Here is a 27,549-nt window from a genome sequence, read left to right as displayed (position 1 = left end):
ATGTTTATCCAGCACAAGATTTTATCATCACAAGAGCATTTTGAAGGCAAACAACCTATGAGTCTTAAACTGGCTTTTCTACAGTGTAATGCACACCGTTTAATTTCTGGAGGGTTAATTGGTCCAAGGCAGGCCACTCGGCTGCTGCCCACGTCAGCAAATTGGAGGTCCCAGCGAGGTGAGCTGAATGGAAATGATGTGCAAGTAACTGGATGTAACTCCTGCAGACCATGATGTAATTATTCCAGAGGAAGGAAGGCCAGCTGCTTACTGGCTTTGAAACTGACATAATGAACAGCCTCGTGACCTTAGAATACACATGTACTGGGGCCCCTTTTCAGGAGAAGAATCCTCTAGAGATTTTCTTCCCTAAAACATACCCCATTTCCATTCCTTTTGGGAGGGCCTATCTTTCCTAGAAGATGCCGGCCAGTGTAGACTTGGCATCTACATTCCAAACTGGCTTGTTGGCTCCCGGCTGGATTCTCTCCCACAGGCATCTCTTGGGTTTTGTGTTTTTAAGCTAGGGGAAGCAAATTCTAAAAGACTCTTCAAAGTGCTCAGGGTGACTGCAGAAAATCAGCTTCTGCGAGGGCGCTGCACTAATAAATCCAGTGTGAACTTGATTATCATTTAGATAACTTGTTCCATAGGAAAAATGAAGCTTTGCAATCAGAGCTGTAGATAAGGACTCTGTGTGGAGGAAAATGAGCCCTGGCCTCATAAACAACCAATCATGCTGGTGTCCGGGGGATCCTTGCTGCCTCCTGCTGACACTGTCAGACAGCTAGCTAGCTAGCTGTCTGGATGTTGAGGCCACCTGTCCCCATATGTGCATGCGTGTTTGCACATGTGTGAGGTGAGGGTTGTAATAAACACCCGCGTGTGTTTATAGAGATTGATGGGATGTCAGGACTTGGCTTTTACTCAGCTGCTCCCCAAGAACAGCCTCAGAAGCACCAAAATCTCGGTAGCTCGTTGTTTGCTAACCTGAATCAGGCTCAGTGTGTCTGGCCTTGCCACACGAAATTAGCAATAGGCCAGTAGTTTGGATACAATGATAAGCTAGACACAAGAGATTCAGGTTTTAAAAAAAAAAAAAAAGAAGAGTTCTCCAGGAAGCCGGAAATAGGCAATTTACCTTAGTAATTTTCTTCGGGGGTGGGGAAAACCCCTGCTGTGTTTGAATGATAAAACAGGAGGTAAATACAACCGCCTTTCTTTCCTCTGTATTAGTGAATTAGAACACGTGCAACTTCAAGGAAAATCCAGAAAAGACCCATAAGCTAGCTGAAAATTGTTCTCACCAGTCACTTTAATTTTATGAAGGTAGAATTTACATTAAAAGGGAATTGATAGATGGGCTTTCACTGTATTTTTGAGCAAAGTGCGTGCAGGATGGCTTCCATCTCATGAAACGAGGTCCTGCTGTATGATTCCTTGAAGAACTGTCTCTTGCTGCAGGCTGGTCCCCATGGTCCTGCTGTGTTTCCACCTGGGCCACCCGCCTCCCACCCCTCCTCCCACTGTTGGGACACCTCTTTCTTTTTCAAGATTGAGCTCAGCTGTCTCCTGCTCTGAAGTCTCCCCAGTCCCACCCCTTCCTTGGTGGACTGTGCACCCGCCATGAGCCCTCTCCCTGTGTAGACATCAGTCCTGGCACATGAAGGCCTTGTGTATCTGGCTCTCACCCTGGGCTGTGAGCACTTGTCTTATAGATCTTTTTATTTTATTTTTTTTAACATCTTTATTGGAGTATAATTGTTTTACAATGGTGTGTTAGTTTCTGCTTTATAACAAAGTGAATCAGTTATACATATACTTATGTTCCCATATCTCTTCCCTCTTGCATCTCCCTCCCTCCCACCCTCCCTATCTCACCCCTCTAGGTGGTCACAAAGCACAGAGCTGATCTCCCTGTGCTATGCGGTTGCTTCCCACTAGCTATCTATTTTACGTTTGGTAGTGTATATATGTCCATGCCACTCTCTCACTTTGTCAGAGCTTACCCTTCCCCCTCCCCGAATCCTCAAGTCCATTCTCTAGTAGGTCTGTGTCTTTACTCCCGTCTTGCCACTAGGCTCTTCATGACCTTTCTTTTTTTTTCCCTTAGATTCCATGTATATGTGTTAGCATACTGTATTTGTTTTTCTCTTTCTGACTTACTTCACTCTGTATGACAGACTCTAACTCCATCCACCTCACTACAAATAACTCCATTTCGTTTCTTTTTACGGCTGAGTAATATTCCATTGTATATATGTGCCACATCTTCTTTATCGGATGATGGACATTTAGGTTGCTTCCATGTCCTGGCTATTGTAAATAGAGCTGCAATGAACATTTTGGTACATGACTCTTTTTGAATTATGGTTTTCTCAGGGTATATGTCCAGTAGTGGGATTGCTGGGTCGTATGGTAGTTCTATTTTGAGTTTTTTAAGGAACCTCCATACTGTTCTCCATAGTGGCTGTATCAATTTACATTCCCACCAACAGTGCAAGAGGGTTCCCTTTTCTCCACACCCTCTCCAGAATTTATTGTTTGTAGATTTTCTGATGATGCCCATTCTAACTGGTGTGTGGTGATACCTCATTGTAGTTTTGATTTGCATTTCTCTAATAATTAGTGATGTTGAGCAGCTTTTCATGTGCTTCTTGGCCATCTGTATGTCTTCTTTGAAGAAATGTCTATTTAGGTCTTCTGCCCATTTTTGGATTGGGTTGTTTTTTTTTTAATATTGAGCTGCATGAGCTGTTTATATATTTTGGAGATTAATCCTTTGATGATTCATTTGCAAATGATTTCTCCCATTCTGAGGGTTGTCTTTTGGTCTTGTTTATGGTTTTCTTTGCTGTGCAAAAGCTTTTAAGTCTCATTAGGTCCCATTTGTTTATTTGTGTTTTTATTTCCATTTCTCTAGGAGGTGGGTCAAAAAGGATCTTGCTGTGATTTATGTCATAGAGTGTTCTGCCTATGTTTTCCTCTAAGAGTTTTATAGTGTCTGGCCTTACATTTAGGTCTCGAATCCATTTTGATTTTATTTTTGTGTGTGGTGTTCGGGAGTGTTCTAATTTCATACTTTTACATGTAGCTGTCCAGTTTTCCCAGCACCACTTATTGAAGAGGCTGTCTTTTCTCCACTGTTATATGCTTGCCTCCTTTATCAAAGATAAGGTGACCATATGTGCATGGGTTTATCTCTGGGCTTTCTATCCTGTTCCATTGATCTATATTTCTGTTTTTGTGCCAGTACCATACTGTCTTGATTACTGTAGCTTTGTAGTATAGTCTGAAGTCAGGGAGCCTGATTCCTCCAGCTCCATTTTTCGTTCTCAAGATGATACAAATAGATGGAGAGATATACGATGTTCTTGGATTGGAAAAATCAACATTGTGAAAATGACTCTTACTACCCAAAGCAATCTACAGATTCAAGGCAATCCCTATCAAACTACCACTGGCATTTTTCACAGAACTAGAACAAAAAATTTCACAATTTGTATGGAAACACAAAAGACCCCGAATTGTCTTATTGATCTTTGAGTCTGCCGAGCCCCAAAGAGGTGAAAACTTAACAGTCAAATGAAGGGTTGCTCCAACACAAAGCCTGGTTTTCTTTCTTCCTCCCTCCCTCCCTCCTTCCCTTCCTTCCTCTCTTTCTCTCTCTCTTTCTCTTTCTTAAATTTATTTTATTCAAGTATAGTTAATTTACAATGTTGTGTTAATTTCTGCTGTACAGCAAATTGAGATATATATGTGTATATATATATATATACACACACACACACACACACACACATACATACTTTATCATATTCTTTTCTATTAAGGATTATCATAGGGTATTGAATATAGTTCCCTGTGCTCTACAGTAGGACCTTGTTGTTTATTCATTCTATATATAATAGTCTGCGTCTGCTAACCCCAAACTCCCAATCCATCCCTCCCCCATAACGCCTAGTTTTCTCTTCCACGTCATAACTCTCTTGGCTCATGTTTGGTGAGTGTAGGTGAGTCCTGAGTCCTCCCACTTCCCAGCTGTGCTGAGCACTGCTGTCATCTTTCCCTTACCTGGCTGCAGTGGTCTGACCTATCTCCCTGCTGCCACGTTTGAATTTCCTCCACCCAGTTGGTGCATGTTCTGAACAGCGGCTGGAGTCGTCCTTTAAGAATTCAAATCAGATCCCCTGCTTAAAACCCCACGTGGTGACTCCCTCTTGTGAGAGCACCGGAATCACAACAAACTGCGGAACAATCATCGGCAGGAAGACACTGGAATTCACCAAAAAAGGTACCCCACATCCAGAGACAAAGGAGAAGCCACAATGAGATGGTAGGAGGGGCGCAATCACAATAAAATCAAATCCCAAAACCGCTGGGTGGGTGACTCACAAACTGGAGAACACTTACACCACAGAAGTCCACCCACTGGAATGAAGGTTCTGAGCCCCACGTCAGGCTTCCCAACCTGGGAGTCTGGCGACGGGAGGAGGAATTCCTAGAGAATCAGACTTTGAAGGATAGTGGGATTTGATTGCAGGACTTCGACAGGACTGGGGGAAACAGAGACTCCACTCTTGGAGGGCACACACAAAGTAGTGTGCGCATCAGGACCCAGGGGAAGGAGCAGTGACCCCATAGGAGACTGAACGAGACCTACCTGCTAGTGTCGGAGGGTCTCCTGCAGAGGCGGGGGGTGGCTGTGACTCACCGTGAGTACAAGGACACTGGCAGCAGAAGTTCTGGGACGTACTCCTTGGCATGAGCCCTCACAGAGTCCGCCATTAGCCCCACCAAAGAGCCAGGTAGGCTCCAGTGTTAGGTCGCCTCAGGCCAAACAACCAACAGGGAGGGAACCCAGCCCCTCCCATGAGCAGACAAGTGGATTAAAGTTTTACTGAGCTCTGCCCACCACCAGTCCCTCCCATCAGGAAACTTGCACAAGCCTCTTAGATAGCCTTATCCACCAGAGGGCAGACAGCAGAAGCAAGAAGAACTACAATTCTGCAGCCTGTGGCAGGAAAACCACATTCACAGAAACATAGGCAAAATGAAAAGGCAGAGGGCTATGTAGCAGATGAAGGAACAAGTTAAACCCCAGAAAAACAACTAAATGAAGTGGAGATAGGAAACCTTCCAGAAAAAGAATTCAGAATAATGATAGTGAAGATGATCCAGGACTTCAGAAAAAGAATGGAGGCAAAGATTGAGAAGGTGCAAGAAATGTTTAACCAAGACCTAGAAGAATTAAAGACCAAACACCTAGAAGAATTAAAGAACAAACAAATAGAGATGAGCAATACAATAACTGAAATGAAAAATACACAAAAAGGAATCAATAGCAGAATAACTGAGGCAGAAGAATGGATAAGTGACCTGGAAGACAGAATGGTGGAATTCACTGCTATAGAACAGAATAAAGAAAAAAGAATGAAAAGAAATGAAGACAGACTAAGAGACCTCTGGGACAATATTAAATGCAACAACATTCACATTATAGGGGGTCCCAGAAGGAGAAGAGAGAGAGAAAGGACCTGAGAAAATACTTGAAGAGATTATAGTCAAAAACTTCCCTAACATGGGAAAGGAAATAGCCACCCCAGTCCAGGAAGCACAGAGAGTCCCAGGCAGGATAAACCCAAGGAGAAACACACCGAGACACATAGTAATCAAATTGACAAAAATTAAAGGCAAAGAAAAATTGAAAGCAACAAGCGAAAAACAACAACATACAAGAGAACTTCCATAAGGTTAACAGCTGAATTCTCAGCAGAAACTCTACAAGCCAGAAGGGAGTGGCATGATATATTTAAAGTGATGAAAGGGAAGAACGTACAACCAAGATTACCTGGCAAGGATCTCACTTAGATTCGACGGAGAAATCAAAAGCTTTACAGACAAGCAAAAGCTAGCAGAATTCAGCACCACCAAACCAGCTCTGCAACAAATGCTAAAGGAACTTCTCTAAGTGGGAAACACAAGAGAAGAAAAGGACCTACAAAAACAAACCCATAACAATTAAGAAAATGGTAATAGGAACATAAATATCGATAATTACCTTAAACGTGATTGGATTAAATGCTCCAACCAAAAGACACAGGCTAGCTGAATGGATACAAAAACAAGACCCATATATATGCTGTCTACAGGAGACCTACTTCAGACCTAGGGACATATACAGACTGAAAGTGAGGAGATGGAAAAAGATATTCCATGCAAATGGAAATCAAAAGAAAGCTAGAGTAGGAATACTCATATCAGATAAAACAGACTTTAAAATAAAGAATGTTACAAGAGACAAGGAAGGACACTACATAATGATCAAGGGATCAATCCAAGAAGAAGATATAACAATTATAAAAATATATGCACGCAACATAGGAGCACCTCCATACATAAGGCAACTGCTAACAGCTATAAAAGAGGAAATCAACAGTAAGACATAGTAGTGGGGGACTTTAACACATCACTGGACAGGTCATCCAAACAGAAAATTAATAAGGAAACACAAGCTTTAATTGACACAATAGACCAGATAGATTTTACTGATATTTATAGGACATTCCATCCAAAAACAGCAGATTACACTTTCTTCTCAAGTGCACACAGAACATTCTCCGGGATAGATCACATCTTGGGTCACAAATCAAGCCTCAGTAAATTTAAGAAAATTAAAATCATATCAAGCATCTTTTCTGACCACAACGCTATGAGATTAAATCAATTACAAGGAAAAAAACATAAAAAACACAAATACATGGAGGCTAAACAATACATTACTAAATAACCAAGAGATCACTGAAGAAATCAAAGAGGAAATCAAAAAATACCTAGAGACAAATGACAATTAAAACACGACGATCCAAAACCTATGGGATGCAGCAAGAGCAGTTCTAAGAGGGAAGTTTATAGCATTACAAACCTACCTCAAGAGACCAGAAAAATCTCAAACAATCTAACCTTACACCTAAAGGACTAGAGAAAGAAAAACAAACAAAACCCAAAGTTAGTAGAAGGAAAGAAATCATAAAGATCAGAGCAGAAATAAATGAAATAGAAACAAAGAAAACAATAGCAAAGATCAATAAAACTAAAAGCTGGTTCTTTGAGAAGATAAACAAAATTGATAAACCATTAGCCAGACTCATCAAGAAAAAGAGGGAGAGGACTCAAATCAATAAAATTAGAAATGAAAAAGGAGAAGTTACAACAGACACCGCAGAAATACAAAGCATCCTAAGAGACTACCACAAGCAACTCTGTGCCAACAAAATGGACAACGTGGACGAAATGGACAAATTCTTAGAATGGTATAACCTTCCAAGACTGAACCAGGGAGAAATAGAAAATATGAACAGACCAATCACAAGTAATGAAATTGAAACTGTGATTAAAAATCTTCCGACAAACAAAAGTTCAGGACCAGATGGCTTCACAGGTGAATTCTATCAAACATTTAGAGAAGAGCTAACACCCATCCTTCTCAAACTCTTCTCAAAAATTGCAGAGGAAGGAAAACTCCCAAACTCATTCTATGAGGCCACCATCACCCTGATACCAAAACCAGAGAAACATACTACAAAAAAAGAAAATTACAGACCAATATCACTGATGAATATATAGATGCAAAAATCCTCAACAAAATACTAGCAAACTGAATCCAACAGCACATTAAAGGAATCATACACCATGATCAAGTGGGATTTATCCCAAGGATGCAAGGATTCTTCAGTGTATGCAAATCAATCAATGTGATACACCATATTAACAAATTTTAGAATAAAAAACATAAGATCATATCAATAGATGCAGAAAAAGCTTTTGACAAAATTCCACACCCATTAATAATAAAAAACTCTCCAGAAAGTGGGCATAGAGGGAACCTACCTCAACATAATGAAGGCCATATATGACAACCCACAGCAAAAATCATTCTCAATGGTGAAAAACTGAAAGCATTTCCTCTAAGATCAGGAACAAGAAAAGGATGTCCACTCTCGCCACTATTATTCAACACAGTTTTGGTAGTCCTAGCCATGGCAATCAGAGAAGAAAAAGAAATAAAAGGAATACAAATTGCAAAAGAAGAAGTAAAACTGTCAGTGTTTGCAAATGACACGATACTATACATAGAGAATCCTAAAGATGCCACCAGAAACCTACTAGAGCTAATCAATGAATTTGGTAAAGTTGCAGGATACAAAATTAATGCACAGAAGTCTCTTGCATTCCTATACACTAATGATGAAAAATCTGAAAGAGAAATTAAGGAAACATTCCCATTTACCATTGCAACAAAAAGAATAAAACACCTAGGAATAAACCTACCTAAGGAGACAAAAGACCTGTATGCAGAAAACTATAAGACGCTGTTGAAAGAAATTAAAGATGATACCAACAGATGGAAAGATATACCATGTTCTTGGATTGGAAGAATCAATATTGTGAAAATGACTATACTACCCAAAGCAATCTACAGATTCAATGCAATCCCTATCAAACTATCACTGGCATTTTTCACAGAACTAGGACAAAAAAATTCACAATTTGTATGGAAACACAAAAGACTCCGAATAGCCAAAGCAATCTTGAGAAAGAAAAACGGAGCTGGAGGAATCAGACTCCCAGACTTCAGACTGTACAACAAAGTTACAGTAATCAATACAGTATGGTCCTGGCACAAAAACAGAAATGTAGATCAATGGAACAGGATAGAAAGCCCAGAGATAAACCCACGCACATATGGTCACCTTATTTTTGATAAAGGAGGCAAAAATATACAATGGAGAAGACAGCCTCTTCAATACGTGGTGCTGGGAAAACTGGACAGCTACATGTAAAAGAATGAAATTAGAACACTCCCTAACACCATACATAAAAATAAACTCAAAATGGATTAAAGACCTAAACGTAAGGCCAGATACTATAAAACTCTTAGAGGACAACATAGGCAGAACACTCTATGACATAAATCACAGCAAGGTCCTTTTCGACCCACCTCCTAGAGAAATGGTAATAAAAACAAACCTAATGCAACTTAAAAGCTTTTGCACAGCAAAGGAAAGCATAAAGAAGACGAAAAGACAACACTGAGAATGGGAGAAAATATTTGCAAATGAAGCAACTGACAAAGGATTAATCTCCAAAAGTTACAAGCAGCTCATGCAGCTCAGTATCAAAAAAACAAACAACCCAATCCAAAAATGGTCAGAAGACCTAAATAGATGTTTCTCCAAAGAAGACATACAGATTGCCAACAAACACATGAAAGAATGCCCCACATCACTAATCATTAGAGAAATGCAAATCAATACTACAATGAGGTATCACCTCACACCAGTTAGAATGGGCATCATCGGAAAATTTTCAAACACCAAATGCTGGAGAGGGTGTGGACACAAGGGAACCCTCTTGCACTGTTGGTGGGAATGTAAATTGATACAGCCACTATGGAGAACATTATGAAGGTTCCGTAAAAAAACTCAAAATAGAACTACCATACGACCCAGCAATCCCGCTACTGGGCATATACCCAGAAAAAACCATAAGTCAAAAAGACACATGCACCCCAATGTTCATTGCAGCACTATTTACAATAGCCAGGTCATGGATGCAATCTAAATGCCCATCGACAGACAAATGGATAAAGAAGATGTGGTATATATATACAATGGAATATTACTCAGCCATAAAAAGGAACGAAATTGGGTCATTTGTAGAGATGTGGATGGATCTAGAGACTGTCATACAGAGTGAAGTAAGTCAGAAAGAGAAAAACAAATATCGTATAGTAACGCATATATGTGGAACCTAGAAAAATGGTACAGATGAACCAGTTTGCAGGGCAGAAATAGAGACACAGATGTAGAGAACAAACGTATGGACACCAAGGGGCGAAAGTGGCAGTGGGGTTGGTGGTGGTGTGATGAATTGGGAGACTGGGAGTGACATATATACTAATATTTATAAAATGGATAACTAATAAGAACCTGCTGTATAAAAAATAAATAAAATTTAAAAAAAAACAAACCCCACGTGGCTCTCCATCTCTTACTCTGGAGGAAAACTCAACAGACTTGCAAATCTCCTTAATAGGCTTGCAAAACCCAACACTGATGCTTCCCATCTCCAGCTGTTACAGAATGCAAGTTTGTGTGCCTGACCCACAGTTAGGCCAAACAATACCGAAACGTAGGGATTTAGTGCAGAGAAAGGTTTATTGCAGGGTTATGCAAGGAGACGGTGGCTCATGCCCCCCAAAAGCCCAAACTCCCCAAAGGGTTTCAGCAAAGCCTTTTTAAAGGCAACCTGAGGGAGGGGCGTGGTTGGTTGTTGCACATTTCCTGGTGTTGGAATCCTTTGTTCTTGTAGCTGTCCGCGTAGGTCAGGTCACAATGTTCCTGTAAACGTCCAACAAGACAAATGTTAGTCTCTGTTCTGCAACTTTTCATCTCTATATGAACAGGAAAGTATTATACCCTTAAAGGTCAGAGCCTTGAGAATGGGCTTTCCTGTCTATTTCAGGCTATAGGCAACATTCTTAACTCAGAGCAAAAGCAGTGGAATACAAAGGTTAAAGTAAAAGAAACATTGCTGATAATGGAGTCAGACTCGTTCTTCCCTATTACACGGCGCCCACTAGAGTCATCAGAGATTCTGGTTCAGGTTCCAGTGCCCACGTGTGGGAATCGTGGTTAGACTCTGCAGGTGGTGGTAAAGTGTATAACCTGGGTGGAGAACCACAGCTGTCTTTGCTTTCACCTCTACTCCCGGCCTGCCTTCTCATGCCCTCGTGCCCCCTCCCTCACACTGTATGCACTGGGTCCCCGGTCCTTCCTCACCCTTCCCTCTACTGGCCCCCACGGCCGGTTCCTGTGGTCATTTGGGTCATGGTTTAATTAACTCCTCTCTGAGGAGCCTTCCTGACCACCCCGGTCCTCCTTGACCATGTGGCCATGATTCTTTTTCATCACAGCACTTGCCTGATACTTTGTAGCTGATTTGTTAATTATCTGACACCTTCTTCAATAATGAAGTCCCATGGTGGCAGGATCTTATCATTTTTATTTTCTTCTGAGCATTCCCCGGAGGCATAGTAGTTGCTCATTAAATGTAGGAGGCAGGAAGAAGGAAGAAGAGAAAGGGATTTTGGATTGGTCTCCTGGGAAATGGACCAACACTTGTCAGGGCGACCAAAAGATGGAATCTGCAACCACGGGTTGGTGGCCGTGTTCTGAGGTTGAGGGCATGTGTGGACAGGGCTGGACTGATTTGGACTGAAACCCAGCTCTGCCACTCACTCATTCACTGCATAAACCTGAGCAGGAAACCCTTGGCCCTTTGAACTTTGATTTTCCAACCCTAAAATACAAAAAAATTATGAGTATGTCACAGGGTTGGTGTGAAGATCTATGGCGATCCAATAAACACTAGCTGTTTATTATAAGTAGTAATGCTGACCCTCAGGTGTCCCCCTGCCCCCTCCCCTCTTCCTGCCGCTTTCCCTCTCAAAGTGCCAAATAGGGTTCTTTTTACTCTAGTGAGGTTGGGAGCCATTAGCGACACACTTGATTTATTTCAAACAGCTTCCTCCATGGAGGTAGAGCCTCGCTTTCTTCCTCTCTTCCATCCCATCCAGAAAGCAACCCCACTATCCATCACATGGGCCTGGTACTGTTATGAAAACTCAAAATCAGCAGCAGCCAGAGAGGTGTGGGGTGGGCCCTCTTGGATACAGACATGCTTGTTTTGCACCTAACATGGGCTGCTGGGCCCAGAATTTCAACTTGTGCTGAGGCACAGCGGGCGGAGAAGAGTTCAGAAAACAAAACAGTGGAGGTGCCAGATAGCTCACATTTGCTTTTGTTTCCTCTTGGAAATAAGACCAAAGCTTCATTGTGGTATCAGGTGCTCAAAAGAAACAAATCAAACCGAACCAAAACAAAAACAGAACTAACTTCTGAGGGGAGACCACATACAATTGAACTGAGATTATAGAAATGTTATAAATGCACTTTGTAACATTTCTGTTCCCTTGGGGTACCCTGCATCTGTTCACATCAGCCTTTCCCTAATCCTGAGTGGCTCCTGAGGAATGCTGGTGCAGACCCAAGTCTAAGTCTTTGTAGGAGGCTCCTTCTCTCTGCCTCAGTGGGAGTCTTCAGGTGGACACATATTTGCTTGCCCGAGACCCTGACTGCCTTAAGGTGACAGCCCATTTCTTTGGGATGCTGCTGGGATTTTCCTGAGGTCCCGGGTTCTGGCCGGGCCCTTTCTGGTGTGTGAGCAGAGGGTGGGCGCTGGGCGGCGTCTCTGCAGATCAGTCTTCATGGCGACCTTGACTCACCTGGTTCACATGGCCCAGTGCCTTTCCAAACACTGGGGGCGTTTTCCCTTCACTGGGAAAACTCTTCTGATTTCTTTCTCTTTTCTTCTATTTTTCCTTTGAATCTTGTCTTTGAAGTTGAATAATGGTGCCATCTTTTTCTTTTATGTTTTTAACCAGACGGAATACAAGTTCAGCCACTGTGTTGTTTCCATATTGTAAATCGGTAGCTGTGTTATAGTTCCCCAGAGGGGAAGAGATGTCTTCGTATCCATGCCTCTATCCCACCTTCTTGTATATTCCTGGAAAATTCTGTATATTCTCAAGCCTGAGAAATCTTCGGTGGCTCCACTGGAGTATTGAGCGAGGGGGGGACAGGCCCAGGTGGGGGAGACTGATAGAAACATGGTGGGGTCTTGGCTGGGGGTCACGGGGAGCCCACTGCAACTCCGTGATTGAAGGACACCGAGTCACCTGTCTGCTTATGCTGAATGAAGGCAGGGGAGCTGGTTACCATCCAGGGGTTCCAGGCGGTATGTGTGGCGGCTGCTCAGACGCGTCCCCATGCAACAAGCACCGCCGTGAAACATTTTTGTGTGCCAGCCTCTCGGCTGACCCATAGGGCTGAGAGTCTCATGGGGATTTCAGAGTTATCGCAAAAATGTATACACTATTTCTGAAAAAACACAGACCATTTTTAAGTGTGCCATCTGTAAATATCCTTGTGATGAGTAATATGTACTTTCATTAAAAAAAATTCCAGACTCATAGTCATTTTTAGCCACGGTGTACTTTCTTAAAGGACACCAGACAGACATTACTATTATGTTGTTGTCCATTACACTTTCTGACCTCGGAAAGGGCTAATCCCTCCACTAGAAAGGATGCAGAGGCCGAGCATCCCTGATGGAGACGACAGTTGTGAGTGAAAGCTCCTGCTCTCAAAGTGTTCTAGCAATAGTGGGAGATTTCCTTGTCCTGAGAGGCACCAAAAACCTAGTGTGGAGATTTTCTGTGGATGGGATGACCTCACACCCAGGGCCCTGCACCCAGAGCGACACTGAAACACATTTTCGTGCCACAGTGGCACTACCCCAGTAAACTATGACTCTTTATTGCTAAATGAAGCATGCAAAGGAGTCACTGACCATAAAGTCTATTAGATGTTAACCTTGAACTTCATGCCCATATTTAACTGTTGTCAAGACCAACCTGTTGGTTGTTGATTTCAATACAACTGTGCATGGTGTGTGTGTCTACTGAGTCCTGCTGTGTTTGTAACAGACTGGGCTTAGACTAAGGATGGATAACAGAGAGTGAACCAAGCCCACCATGATGTTTCTCTAGAAATGTGCAACATCTGTACCTTCTGAAATTAATCCTCTTTCCACTTCTTTTTTTTTTCCAGATAACTTGTTCAAACCGAAAGAAAGGTACATTTCAGAGAAGGAGATGCACATGCGATCTAAAAGGTACTTGGTTATATTGTGTGAGGTCAAAAAAAGTGGGGGAGGAGGGAGGAGGAATGGTTTGATGGATCCAGGCACTGTCCAGCTGGGCCACTATTTCTAGGTCCACGTTTAAGCTCTGAGGTCTTCTTGGCCGTGGATTTGAAAAGCTGGCTGAAAGAAGTGAAGTTGTTGAATTGCGCCTCTGAATGCTAATGTCGTTCTTGGAAAAACCTTAGGAAAGTGGTGGGTCTTGGATTCTGAACCAGTCCTGTAATTGGTCTCTAAGACATCCCCAGACTCATAACAGGAATGCTTCTGCGCTTTCCCATCGTTGCTCTGGGCAGGTGCTCTTTGTCACTGTGTACCTTCGCAGGTAATTTTATGAGGAGGAGGGAAGCTGGGTCTCCTGGGGGCCTTGACAGTGGCAGAGCCTGGAGAAAAGCATCCAGACTTGGAGGCCGATGGTGCATGGGGCCGGCGAAGCCACAGAGGGCCACGAGCCGGCCTTTTTGGCACTGCGTCACCGGCGGGCTTGGCGGCCCTGCTGCCCGCAAACTCTCCCTGTCCTGCTTGGCTGGTTGCTACTCTAGACGCCCACTCATTCTCACCAACACACAAAGGCTGCCATTCTTTCTGAGACCTGGTCTCCCAGCCCAAATGTAATAACTTGACAGAGTTTGCCAAGTTCATCCAAGTAAAATGTCATTAGTTTATAATAAAGTATCTAGCGCTGGGAGGAACTATAACAATTAAACCAAATTGATAGTGCAACTTAGAGAAACCATTAAAATAGGAAGAATACATTTCTCCCCACTCCAGGCACAAAATCTCTGCTTTCCCATGATTATATTGTTTCCATGACAATTAGCCAACTTTGATTATCTGTAGGGAACCTCTTTGTAAATAAAAAGGTAAAAGTGAGGAGGACGGGAAACCTCTTTGTAAATAAAAAGGTAAAAGTGAGGAGGACGGGAACCATCCCATTAACGACCCAATGCGCAGCTTTCTAACTGGGGTTTTTAAAGGGCCACTGGGTTTCAAGACCTGCCGTTTCAGAAGTGCAAAGTTGTGTATACCTCACGCCAAAAGTATTCCTTTTTCAATTTGGTGGAAAATTCAGCCACATCTTCCCCTCCTGGTGCCTAAGTCCAGAGCTGCTATTATGGAGACTTGAAATTAAAATGTAGATCTCAAAGCAGCATTCGTGGACAGAGTATCACCACGTCATTTTACTGAAGAGGAAACTGAGGCTCTGAGAGGACCAATGAGCAGAGTGACGCTGTTCCCCACATCATGGCTTCCCTGGCTGGAAGCCAGGTCTCCTCAGATGCGCTCAGTAACGGGACTTCCGCTCTGCTCTGTGGGCTGCGCCCTGGGTGGGCTCAGACCCCGGTTCTCAGACCTCACGCACCCACAGAATCACACTGGAGCTTCCTTTGCTTTTGTATTCTTTGTTATTAGTTATATTATTAAATTACATTTTCATTAAAAAAATTCAAACAGAGGAGAGAGAGCTGAAGTCCCTCATGACCGACTGTACCCCCTCCTGCCCCACCTCCCAGCCTGGTACTTTCTCCAGAGACACCACAGTTGTCAGCAGCCTATATATCATTCCAGGCCTTTCTCTCTGCCTGAAAATAGAGGTTTATTTGTACGTCTATTTAGACGTACAAATTAGATAACCATTTAGTATCTAATTAGGTAACTATTATTAGTTATCTAATTCTTAACCATAAATGGGATCATGCTATATATAATATTATCTTTCTGTAGCTTGCTTCTTTTACTTTGTGTCCGTGAGGTCTTTTTCTGTCAGAAGACATGGATGGTTTTCCTCATTGATGCAGAGCGGTCCATTGTACAAATGTGCCGTAATTTATTGAGGATGCTCTGTTAAGAAAATACTGCAGCAGAAGCTCCAGGGCGGAGGCCTAGGAATCTTTATCCTAAACTCCCCACAAGATCAGAGGGTCAGAATCAGGAAGATGCGTCTCTATGGATCCAGAAGGATTTCCACTGTGGGGCTCTGGGACACGTCAGATTTCCTACTCATCCTGACGGTCTTCTCCTGGTCCCCTCTAGAATTGCTCTTGGATTGGGCAATCGTGTGTTCATTTATTCATTTAGATCATGTCGATGCCCTCTGTGCCAGGCACTGTGCTATGTGCAAGCAATTCCCAGGTCACTCTACACTACATGACTGGGGAACAGCGTTGCATGAAGTCAGACAGACCGAGGCCGGGCTCCCAGCCCCTCATTCACCAGCCGAGGGACGTCACTGGCCTCCTGACCTCGCTGGGGCTGGGTTCCTCACTCCCATAACAGTAGGACACTGGACGGTGTCTCTTCCAACTGTCGTGAGGGCTACCCGGGAAAATTCGTGTCAGACGATTAACCTAGTAAGGAGCACGCTTGCACTGTTGGTGGGAATGTAACTTGGCGCAGCCGCGATGGAGAACAGTATGGAGGTTCCTTTAAAAAATAAAAATAGAACTACCATATGATCCAACAATCCCACTTCTGAGCATATATTGAGGGAAAACCATAATTCGAAAAGACACATGCACCCCAATGTTCACTGCAGAACTATTCACAATAGCCAGGACATGCAAGCAACCTAAGTGTCCATCGACAGATGAATGGATAAAGAAGATGTGGTCTACATATACAATGGAATATTACTCGGCCATAAAAAAGAATGAAATAATGCCATTTGTAGCAACATGGATGGACCTAGAGATGATCATACTAAGTGAAGTAGGTCAGACAGAGAAAGACAGATATCATATGATATCAATTATATGTGGAATCTAAAAAAATAATGATAGAAGTGAACTTATTTGCAAAACAGAAATAGACCCACAGACATAGAAAACAAACTTATGGTTACCAAAGGGGAAAGGTGGGAAGGGTAAATTAGGAGTTTGGGATTAACACATGCACACTACTATATATAAAATAGATAACCAACAAGGACCTACTGTATAGCACAGGGAACTAGAATCAATACTTTGCAATAACCTATAAAGGAAAAGAATCTGAAAAATAATATATATGTATATGTATAACTGAATCACTGCTCTACACCTGAAACTAACATAACATTGTAAATCAGCTATATTTCAATACAAAATAAATAGATAAAAATTTTAAAGAGGTAAATTCATAAAAAGATTATTAGCCTAGTGCCCTATAACCAAGACAATGTCACCTGCTAATATTGTCATCATCAACACTTGTATAGTTTGTAATTATTATTTTAAGAGGGCAACATGTTAAACAAATTTTGTCTGGCTTTCAAACATGAGAGAAAATAAAACAAGAGATGTTAAGCCAAGTGCCATGTGTACAGCACCCCAAAAGCTCAGGCTACAGTATCTCCTCTGTGTCTGTGGATTCCAGCAGAAATCTTGTTTGGCATCAGTACATAAACAATTTCTGTAGGGAAGTAAGAAGAAAGGGCCCAGAAGAAGGGTCCCTCGGGCCCTGCTTGTATCTTGGAAGCTCCTAATTTTACACCAGGACAAGAACATAATATCAATACATATGCCTGAGAGGTATTTGGAAACAGCTTAACTAGGAATGCAGTAGGTAAAGCGGCAAACACACACATATTTTATGTGTGTGCCATTCCAGTACCATTCCTGCTACTTCCATTGATTCACTGCTCCTTTTCTAAGTCATAGGGAGACAAAAATTGAGTGGCAAAAAGGTATTTGGTAAAAGGTAAGTTTACACTCAGAGTGGCAAAGCGGTAGGTCTAGAATCTCTCATTTTACAAGCAAGTGGTTAATTATCGTAGAAGATGGAGGGACAGGAAAAGTGACTTCTGATTAAACAACCAGCCTCTCCAGCTTTGCCCTGGGTGGGGCTCCATCTGCTGCGTGGCCCCTGCCTGGGCAGCCCCATCTGGAGATGGTCAGGGGAGCCCCAGGTCTTGGGGTCTCACAGACGTGAGGCGGCCCATATGCAGCTGATCGTCCCTTTGAAATGGAAGAGCCTGCTGACAAGGGAGGACACAGATCCACAGCAGACACACGCTGTCTCGCTACCACTCAGAATGTTTTCTGAATCTGTTTCAGAATCTATAATAACTTGCCGGAAGTTAGAAAGAAAAAAGAAGAACAAAAGAAAAGGGTGATCTTACAGAGTAACAGACTCCGGGCCGAAGTCTTCAAAAAGGTAATGGCCCGGCCGCCAGCAGGTGTGACGTGTGTGTGGTGCCCAGATGCTGACTCTGAACTTGACTTCTTTGTCTCTAATTCCCTAGCAATTACTGGACCAGCTCCTTCAAAGGAACGCAGTCTAACCACAGGCTGCCCTGCTGACCCTCTACCTGGACCTGGGATGACTTCAAACGCTGGATAAGCCATTAAACTTAGCATTATCTTCATGACGTGAAACACTTATTTTACTTTAGATTTTTTTTTTTTTCCATAAAGGAAAGCGTAGCTTCCTGAATTGCTGACCCAAACCAAGCAGAAACAATAACGCTTGAGGAACTGGACCATCAGACTGCAGTGGGGTAATCAACTCAACTGGCCCCACTCGATACAGTCCCTTCATTTTTTTTTACTTCTGAATATTATCTTTTGCTTCTGGTTTTTCCCCCTACCATTTCCACTCAGGCGGAAAGGTCTTCTATGCTCAAGTGGGCTTAGATCCCTGGGAGCTGGGGTTTTTTTTTCATCGAATTTCTAGGACCTAAAATACATCACTTTCAAAATACCAATCTCAACTTCTGCCAGTTCTGCAAACTCCAAATTTGGGGATATCACACAGTGTGTTTGAAACCTCTCTGGGTGTGTGTGCCACGTAATACTGAAGGCAGACTTTGGAACTAGGCAGGCGCTCTGCCAGAGGCTGGGGACAAGTGACCTGTTTCTTGGTGACCTGGGGTGATCAAAGCAGCTCTCACTACTCCCACCCTACTCCCAGGACCTGCCTTCATTTAGCAAAAGAGCCTATTTCCATGGAAGCCGTGAGGGCAGAATTGGCTGAACAAAGTTGTAGGTAACTTCAGTGTTTTCTGTAAACCCTCCAGCCCCCCAAAATAGCTGTGTTGCTGAAAATGGCCTGATGGCTCCAACTCTAAAGTTTGTTCCTCCAAACAATTACAATGTCCATTATTTATGAATGTGCGTTTGGGGAGTGAAGAGCAATAGTTTTATCAAAAATGGAAATAAATGCAATTATTACAAAAAGTATTGCTCTATTCCGTGTTCTGTGTTATGAACCAAGCAGCCAGTACAGATGGTGCTCAGAGAGAAATGTCACCAAGGTCCAGTGGGGACCTCTGACCTGCGCCTGTGCCACCACCTTCTGACCATCACAGCCCCCAGGTCAGGGCCCTTGTTCTTCCCGATGCCTGGGGAGAAGGTTTTTCCCAGAGAGCTGGCATGAGAGGCGTCGGGATGTTGTTGAGAGCAAGGTTAGGGTCCTGAAGTCCCCACATCTCACTAGGAATCTCCCCGGGGATGAGAAGGCAGTTTAGGGGATTAGGCAGGAGCCCTGGTGACACTTCTGTCCCTTTCCCTCCTCCCACGGCTGCATACACCGTCCGCTCTTCCCGGAATGCCTTTCCTCTGCGTATCTGCTGGAAAACTATTTGAAAGCTCGGCCTCTGAGTCCTCTCCTGTCACGTCTCCTCTGCCCTGCCCTCGGTTTGGATGGGCACTTCACCCTGGGTGCACGTGGCGTCAGAACCTGTGCAGTGTTGCCCAGCAAGGTGATCTGACCACGCCACCAGGAGCGGAGACTCTGGATTCACTCTTGGCTGCACTGCTCCCTGGTCTGTGGCTGTAGGCGAGGGTATCAGTCTGGACCCCATCAGGAGAGAGGAACCTCACAGCAGCGTGAACAGGGAAGTTTAATGTACATGGTTATAAACCATAACAGAGGATTGGAGTAATGAGGGATTGGCAACTGAGCAGTAAAGAGAACTCAAAAGAACACAGGTGGGAATAGCAGATAAAGGGGCAGAGCTTCCCTGAGGACAGGGGCTCCCCGGGCTCCTGGGCTGGGATCCAGGCATTGTTGGAAATGCAGTAGTTGTGGTTCAGCAGGTGCAGAGGAGTTTCTGGGGTGCCATGTGGATGGGACCTGCTGGAAATCCACTCTCTAGGAGGCAGGGGGAGCTGTCTCCTTGGAGGCACTCTGCTACAGCACCACCTGAGGGAGGTGCTGGGGTAGGCAGCTGGCCACCGAGTGCCGCCGGTAGCTTGACCTGTAGGAACTGGGTGGGTGGATGGGGAGGGCACGTTTGCAGGGACCTTGGGCCACTGTCCCTGGTGTGGGAAGCCATGCCCGTCTCCTCCTGCAGTGTCTCTCCTGCTCCCTCTACTGGCAAAGCATGGCAGTGTGCCAGCAGGTAGAGGGGAAACATTTCAAGGGCCTGGATCCATTTTAACAGAGAAGGCAAAAAGGGTGCCTTTGGAGGTGTGGGATGATACACTGACTGGTGTGGCCAGTTATTTAACCTTGCCTCAGTTTGCTTATCTATCAAATGGAGATAGGTTTGTTATAGGAATGGAATAAGCCAGTGTGAGTTGAGTGCCTAGAAGGGTGCCTGGCCCAAAGCAAATAGCCTGAGTGTGTCCTGTCGTATGTACATAGACGTGGAAGTAGAGTGTCCTGATAAACCCTGAGCACAGAGCCAGCAGTTGTTCATTCTCATAACCCCTCAGCTTGGCACTGAGAAGGTGCACCAAAAAGACTTGAATTTGTAGACGTTGCTACAGCAAAAATCAGTCGTACAAACAGGATGCTTTGCAAACGTGTTGTCTCTCAAGCTCTTCTCACTCTTAGAAACAATTTCAACAGCATGGTTAGGCTTGCCCTTAAGCTTAATTCGGCTTTTGTGAAATTACTAGGCCTCTTCCGGATTTTTTGTTTTCATCGAAACTGATATTAGTTTAGGATAGTCTTTCTTAGGTAGCTATCCTGCCACACCTTTTTCTTATTTTTCTTTAATATCTTCAGAGAGTTTCCAAAGCTTTCCCTAACCAGTAATTTAAATTCAGGGCCCACCACTTCTAGACAGTTCTGTGACACTTTCTAAAAAGTGGATTTATGTGAGCTAACATCTAAATATCTCAGAATGCCTCGATGGAGCCAACTTTCAACAATGTCCACGAAGGGCTTCCCCCCTCTTTGCAAACCTGATGTCAAGTGTTTAAATCAAAAGAATAAATCAAAGCCCACCTGAGATTAAATGCCACTGAATAATGTATTTCTTAAGACAGTCTTAACTAAGGTGCCTGAAATAAGTAGTGGGTAGGAATATACGATGTCTGGCTTGAGCCAGTCTTCCCTCTGGACAGCCAGCTCAGGACAAGACTGCAAATTAAAGTTTTGGTTTCTGCTCAACTGATTTTTTCTCTATTATTGTAGTTGTTGCTTTTTTGTTTTTTAATGCTGATGAGTGAATTTCAGATATCCAGCATTTCTTTTCTGTTATAATGAGATTGTAACAGAAATATAATAATGTTATAATAAATATGAAAGTAAAGGTTTGAGTCATAATAGCTGTCCCTATAGTTCTGTCAGGAATTGGTCATCCATGTGCTGGATTCTCTTATTAAAATCAGACTTCGGGAAAGACTAGGGTTTTGAAATTCTAAGTAGAATTTATCATTGTAACTTCAATAATCAAATTCTGTCCTAGAGCTGATTTCTTTACATCTAAGTTTGTTTGGGTTCTGGCATGGAGCAATCCTTCAATGATAATGCAAGTAGCAGGAGTTAAAGTTTTGTAGCTGGTATTTGTGAGCTCGGACCAGGCAACATTTGGAATCCTTTGAGATGGACAGACCAGACGGTCCCAGCACCAGCTTGCCTTGCTGTGGTCTCCACGACTTCACGTCGAAGGAGAAATGCCTATTTTGGTGATTTGTCCTCTCCGCCAGCTGGTAATGGAATAATGGAAAAACAATTGCCTGGGTTTTTTTTTAGCCAGCGTCTATTGCCAACCCAACTTCCTGGAAGCTGTGTGCTCCCTGGGTGAGTCAGCAAATGCTTGCTCAGATGAAACAAGTCTCATTGAAAGAACTATTTGTGAAACAACCAATTGTTGAAGAGTGTTTGAAAATCCTATTCCCTCAGAAGTCCTCCCACGTCGTCGACACTTGTTGGTATAAAAGTTGCAGGCCGTGGACCTGGTCTCCAACCGTATCAAGTGGCCAACAGTCTGAGCTTGGGGCAGATCAGATGCAGAACAAGAGGAAGGGGATGTGCGGCCACCTCACCCCGCTGGGGGGTCTCTGACAGCAGGGACGGGCGGGCTCTGGGTTAAGGAAGTAAGAACGTGATGGCAAAAAAAAAAAAAAAAAGATTCACTGTGGGTTTGTGTGAGAGTGTGGGCATGTGCATTAAAAGCAAAGGAAATGATCTGTGAAGTGATTAAAATGAGTCTATCAGCACATGGTTCTCCGTTACAGAGTTCATTGTATTTGTACTTTCATCAATACTTGATGATGACCCACGAATGTCTAGCTAAATAGAAACCTTTTGGAATCGGCTGTGCCTGAGCTGAACGAGCCACCCCAAGGACTGAAACACTTTGGAAGTCGCTCCAGCCTCCTCTGTCCCCTGTGGACACGATGTCCCCCACTTCTCTGGAGAGCAGGCTGTCAGAAACTTCCCTGAGACTCCACGGCCCGTCTCCCCACCGTCGGGCTGCTGGTCTGGGAGAGGCGGGCTTCTCCACGCAGATGTTTTCTCCACATGGAGCATAGTGACAATATTGGCACGTTGCCCCCCAAATGGAGGGTTTCTTTCAAGTCCATCGGCTGCCTCAGGCAGAGTTCTGATGCTGGGACCCCAAGAGACTGTCTGAGGTAGTTGTCTGGGGTGTGCGTAGGGGGGCAGGCGTTGAAATCCTTCCCCTTTCTCTTGCTTCTCTAAGAAGGTTTTCACATCCGCTTCAGGGCTGCTGCTATTACCTGCCAGATTGCAGCCGGAAATGTGACTTCAAGCAGTGGTCTTTCTCTCAGATCTTCACACATCAGGACCTTGACAAAGGGGTCGGGGGGTGGGGAGACTTGCCTTGCCTCTAGGATCTTCAGAAAGGCTGGGTTGTTCTTATCAAAGCTTAAAAGGGAAGAGGGAGAAGTTTTGGGGTCTAACTTGCAGCTGGGGAAAAAAAAATAAGAATTTCTTTAAATCTTTTGGATGAGACAACGCCAAGCGTGAAAGACATAGGAAAAATGTCCTGTGGATGACTTTCAGAGCATCCTTCCTTTGTTCCAATAGCTGAACTTTGCTGACATGCCTGAAATGGGGCAACAGCTGTAACTGACATCAGAGGAAAGATATTACAACCGTTACCCATGTTAACTGCATACGACGTGTAATATCTTTTCATCAGAGCCGATGGGGCCGCCTGCCTTACTTGCCCACTGATGTCAGCAAGAGGGAAATTATAAATCTTTTCACTGCTGCCTATTTAGGAAGAAAGAAACCCACACTGTGTGTTAAATCCACTGTGGTTCCTCGTGACTCTTGTTATTACACGGATACTGAAAGAATTAGTGATGATCCACTTAACGGTTATGTGTTGCCAAATATGTGCTTAGCATTAAAAGCGATTGCGCTCACGTACAGAACTTTTGTGTTTGTTTTTGTTTAAAAATATACCTGGAGGCTGGTTAGGCCAGATTAAATTATTATATGCTGACATAATTATAATTCCAAGTCTTGCTCTCTCCGTTGAAACGTTTATTAAGTCAAAATGACAAAATAATCCAGGATATTTTTCTGGGTTTTTGGTAGCCCGTGACATTTCATTAGCAAGGCTAAGCCTACGCCTCTGCAATGGATAAGAAAGATTTGTGCATGGATTAAACTGGGGTGGGTAGACATCAGTATTTCTAGATGGTGGAATTGATTCTAATTGGTGATATATGCTTTTGCGGAATTTGTTTCAGATTGGGGTGTTTCAACCCTAATCCTCAATTAGCAGTTGAGCAAGATTCCTCTGCCTCCCAGCCCCGCCCCACACGAAGTGGTCTTGGATTGGTCAACAGTGAGCATCTCCGAACAGAAAAGAGGAGAGCTTGAACAGAAAACTGCTGAACCCAGGATCCCGTCCAAGTGTTTCTAAAAATGATAGCTTAGAATTTTTTTTTTTCTTGAGTGTTAACCACATGTCACACAGGGAGACATTTTCCCTCTATCCATCTTAGGTTCTTAGGGCTCTGTAACAAAAAACAGACTAACAAGACCAAGACAAACAAGTTTATTAACATGTAGTCTCGTATACACATGGGAGGAACTCAGGGATGAGTAAAACAGAGTCTCAGATCCACTTTCAGGTCCTCGGATAGCAATGGACCCGTTACTGACTGAATGTTTGTAACCCCACAAACTCACTTTGTGAAGCCTTCACTCCCTGTGGCTGTATTTGGAGATGGAGCAACTATAGAAATAATTAAGGCTAAGTGACATCACGAGGGTGGGGCCCTGATCTGGCAGGACTAGTGTCCTTATAAGAAGAGATGGCAGAGGGCTGGCACTCTGTCTCTCCGAGGGCACAAGGAAGAGGTCGTGTGAGCACACAACAAGAGAGCGGCCGCCTGCAAGCCAAGAGAAGAGACCTTGAAGGGAAACATACCTTGCTGGCACCTTGATCTTGGACTTCTCAGCCTGCAGAAATGTGACAGATTTACGTTAGAAAAGCCCCTCAGTATGTGGTATGTCATACGGCAGCCCGAGTAGACTAAGACGGGACCCTTGCTGTCCTCTGCAACCACACTGTTCCTTGCTTGTTCTACCGGCATCTGCTACCCAAGTCCATAGCAGGTGAGCCCTCAGCTTGAGCCGCGGGTTTGCCTCTTGGTGGGTGTCAAGCCAGTAGGCACACCAAGCCAAAGACTGGGAGAAGGAAGGATTTATTATTACTTGCAGCAAGTAAGGAGAACACTGGGGATCCTTCCTAAAGCAGAGTCTCCCAGAACAGCAAAATTGGGGAAGTTTTAAGCTAAAAGTACATGCATATTCATGAGGGGGCTTGAGCAGAGGAGAATTCAGCCTAGAATCGGGGCAAAGTTGCACAGGGTCCAAGCTTTAGTTGATTGAAGTCAGGAGGGTCAACATCATCATTCTGTCCTGGGGGGCCTTTGTTCCCGCAGAACTCAAAGATATCTTGTCATGTATATCCCTTGAGGAGGCACAGAACTCTATTTTATCACTGCAGTCTTATTTGACTGACTTTTCTCTGTCCTGTTCAAGGGCAAGCCTTGTGGCCAGGCTGAGATCACAAAATGGCTTAGGCCAAAATAAGTTCTTTTATGTCAAGAAAGCCATTCCTGGTTCTCTTTCTCCGGGGACCCCTAACCTACCTGCTTACACGGTGACTCCCCGAGACCCCCGGTCCCTGTGCTCTGCACCCCTTGTCTACAAGGGCACTTTGCTCTCACTGGCATAGCTCCCTTGCTAGTTTGCCAACCAGTACCATTAGCTTCCCTGTCTACCCATGGAGCATACAGGAACTTCCCAACACCTTCCTGCGTGCCCCATGGAAAGGTCTGGAAACACGCTGGAGAAACAAAGCCCTTCTTCTGTCCAAACTAGAGGAAGTGGATTTCTCCTCTAGGTCATATTCTAGATTTCCTCTGCCTCTGACATATAGATAGATAATCTCCAAGATCAAGTCTCTTAGGTGGAGCCCTTGCCATGCTAATGAAACCCCAAGGAATTCTGAAAATTACCTTCTCCTCCCCCACAGAGCTTGGCTTTCAAGACTGTTGTCTCATGAAAGACATTGAGAGAGTGGGTTTCAGGGCTCAAGTTGCTCCAGGGTCTCTTTTTGTTTTCTGAGATATCGCCATTCCTTTCTTTCCTGGGGGAAAAAAGTCTCAAGGCTAATGAACAGACACATTGACGATCATGCACATTTCACATGGGCGGGTAGATGTGTAGGCTTCTGACTGAACTGGCTTCCTTTTAATAGGAGATGGAGTGGTGGTGTGTGTGTACATGTGTGTGGGCTGGGGGGAGGGGATAGTTTCTAAGTCAGATAAGAATGGACTGTTACGATGTTAAAATCACCCTTAAAAATCCCTAAGTGCTACCTGGAAGGCAGACTAACTTCTCTCCATACTCTGAAACAGATCGATTGAGCACCAGCTAAAGAAACCGGCATGTTTAGGGGATGTGATACACACAAAAAGTTTCTTTTAAAAATACTAGAATCCCACTCAGCACAGTGAGGTGAGACCAGAGATTCCCACCTTCCATCTGGTCCTGCAGCAGGGCAGAGGCCTGGGGCATCACCCCTTGCTGGTTAAATTGTTCCCCCTCCCTCCCCTGAGCGGGCCTCTGAATTAAGAAAAGCCCGCGAGTGTGGTGTGACCCCCGGAATAATCTCCATTTTACATGAGGAAGTGGAGTAAGCGAGGGAGGACGGTGTAAGTGACCCAGGTAACTTCATGTGGGTGGGTTGGGCTGAGATCTGAACCATGCCAACTTCCCTCCAGAATGTTCGAGCTCTTCATGCTGACACCATGCTGCACGTGTGCACGTGTCTACAAATGAAAGGTACAGACATACTTCGGCATTTCACTAACATTTTAAGTGACATTACTGACAATGAAGAGACCAGGAGGAATAGCTTTTCCTTGACCATTTTAGGGCCCCTGGATGGGCCGGAAAATTAAACTGACAAAGACAGATTAATAGGAGAAAGCAAATTTATTTCAGTTTTCCGTGCCATGGGAGCCTTCATTAGGAAATGAATACTTGGAAGTACCTTCAAGATGATGGAAGAGTAAGACGCGGAGATCACCTTCCTCCTCACAGATACATCAGAAATACATCTACATGTGGAACAACTCCTACAGAACACCTACTGAACGCTGGCAGAAGACCTCAGACCTCCCAAAAGGCAAGAAACTCCCCACGTACCTGGGTAGGGCAAAAGAAAAAAGAAAAAACAGAGACAAAAGAATAGGGATGGAACCTGCACCAGTGGGAGGGAGCCATAAAGGAGGAAGGGTTTCCACACCCTAGGAAGGCCCTTTGCGGGCGGAGACTGCGGGTGGCGGAGGGGGGAGCTTCGGAGCCACGGAGGAGAGCACAGCCACAGGGGTGTGGAGGGCAAAGCAGAGAGATTCCCGTACAGAGGATCGGTGCCAAGCAGCACTCACCAGCCCGAGAGGCTTGTCTGCTCACCTGCTGGGGCGGGCGGGGGCTGGGAGCTGAGGCTTGGGCTTCGGTCGGATTGCAGGGAGAGGACTGGGGTTGGCGGCGTGAACACAGTCTGAAGGGGGCTAGTGCGCCACGGTTAGCCAGGAGGGAGTCCGGGAAAAGGTCTGGACCTGCCAAAGAGACAAGAGACTTTTTCTTCCCTCTGTGTTTCCTGGTGCACAAGGAGAGGGGATTCAGAGCACCGCCTAAACAAGCTCCAGAGATGGGCGCGAGCCGCGGCTATCAGCGCGGACCCCAGAGGCGGGAAGGAGACACTAAGGCTGCTGCTGCCACCACCAAGAAGCCTGTGTGCGAGCACAGGTCACTCTCCACACCGCCCCTCCCAGGAGCCTGTGCAGCCCGCCACGGCCAGGGTCCCGTGATCCGGGGACAACTTCCCCGGGAGAACGCACGGCGCGCCTCGGGCTGCTGCAACGTCACGCCAGCCTCTGCCGCCGCAGGCTCGCCCCGCATCCATAGCCCTCCCTCCCCCCGCCTGAGTGAGCCAGAGCCCCCGAAGCAGCTGCTACTTTAACCCCGTCCTGTCTGAGCAGGAACAGATGCCCTCAGGCGACCTACACGCAG

General features: G+C 44.5%; 1 protein-coding gene across 3 annotated transcripts in view; it reads left to right on the top strand.

The window, feature by feature from the left end:
* The window catches only part of LOC309635406 ((E2-independent) E3 ubiquitin-conjugating enzyme FATS), a 250,290-nt gene extending 223,468 nt beyond the window's left edge, over positions 1-26,822 (top strand). For 2 of the 3 annotated variants that reach the window (XM_082406622.1, XM_082406623.1), the window contains 3 exons: positions 13,737-13,800; positions 17,862-17,961; positions 18,050-26,822. In XM_082406622.1, coding sequence (XP_082262748.1) covers positions 13,737-13,800; positions 17,862-17,961; positions 18,050-18,088 — 203 coding nt within the window. In that variant the 3' untranslated portion in view covers positions 18,089-26,822. Of the gene's footprint in view, positions 1-13,736; positions 14,691-14,732; positions 15,559-17,861; positions 17,962-18,049 lie in introns of those variants that run through there. The other variant, XR_014248824.1, reaches the window with a different exon arrangement.
* The last annotated feature ends 727 nt before the right edge of the window (positions 26,823-27,549 follow it).

This window comes from Balaenoptera borealis, assembly GCF_965194805.1.
Source record: "Balaenoptera borealis genome assembly, chromosome: 10".
Classification (NCBI taxonomy): Eukaryota; Metazoa; Chordata; class Mammalia; order Artiodactyla; family Balaenopteridae; genus Balaenoptera; species Balaenoptera borealis.
Note: the sequence above shows the minus strand (reverse complement) of the source record. Positions and strands in the feature narration are given on the sequence as shown.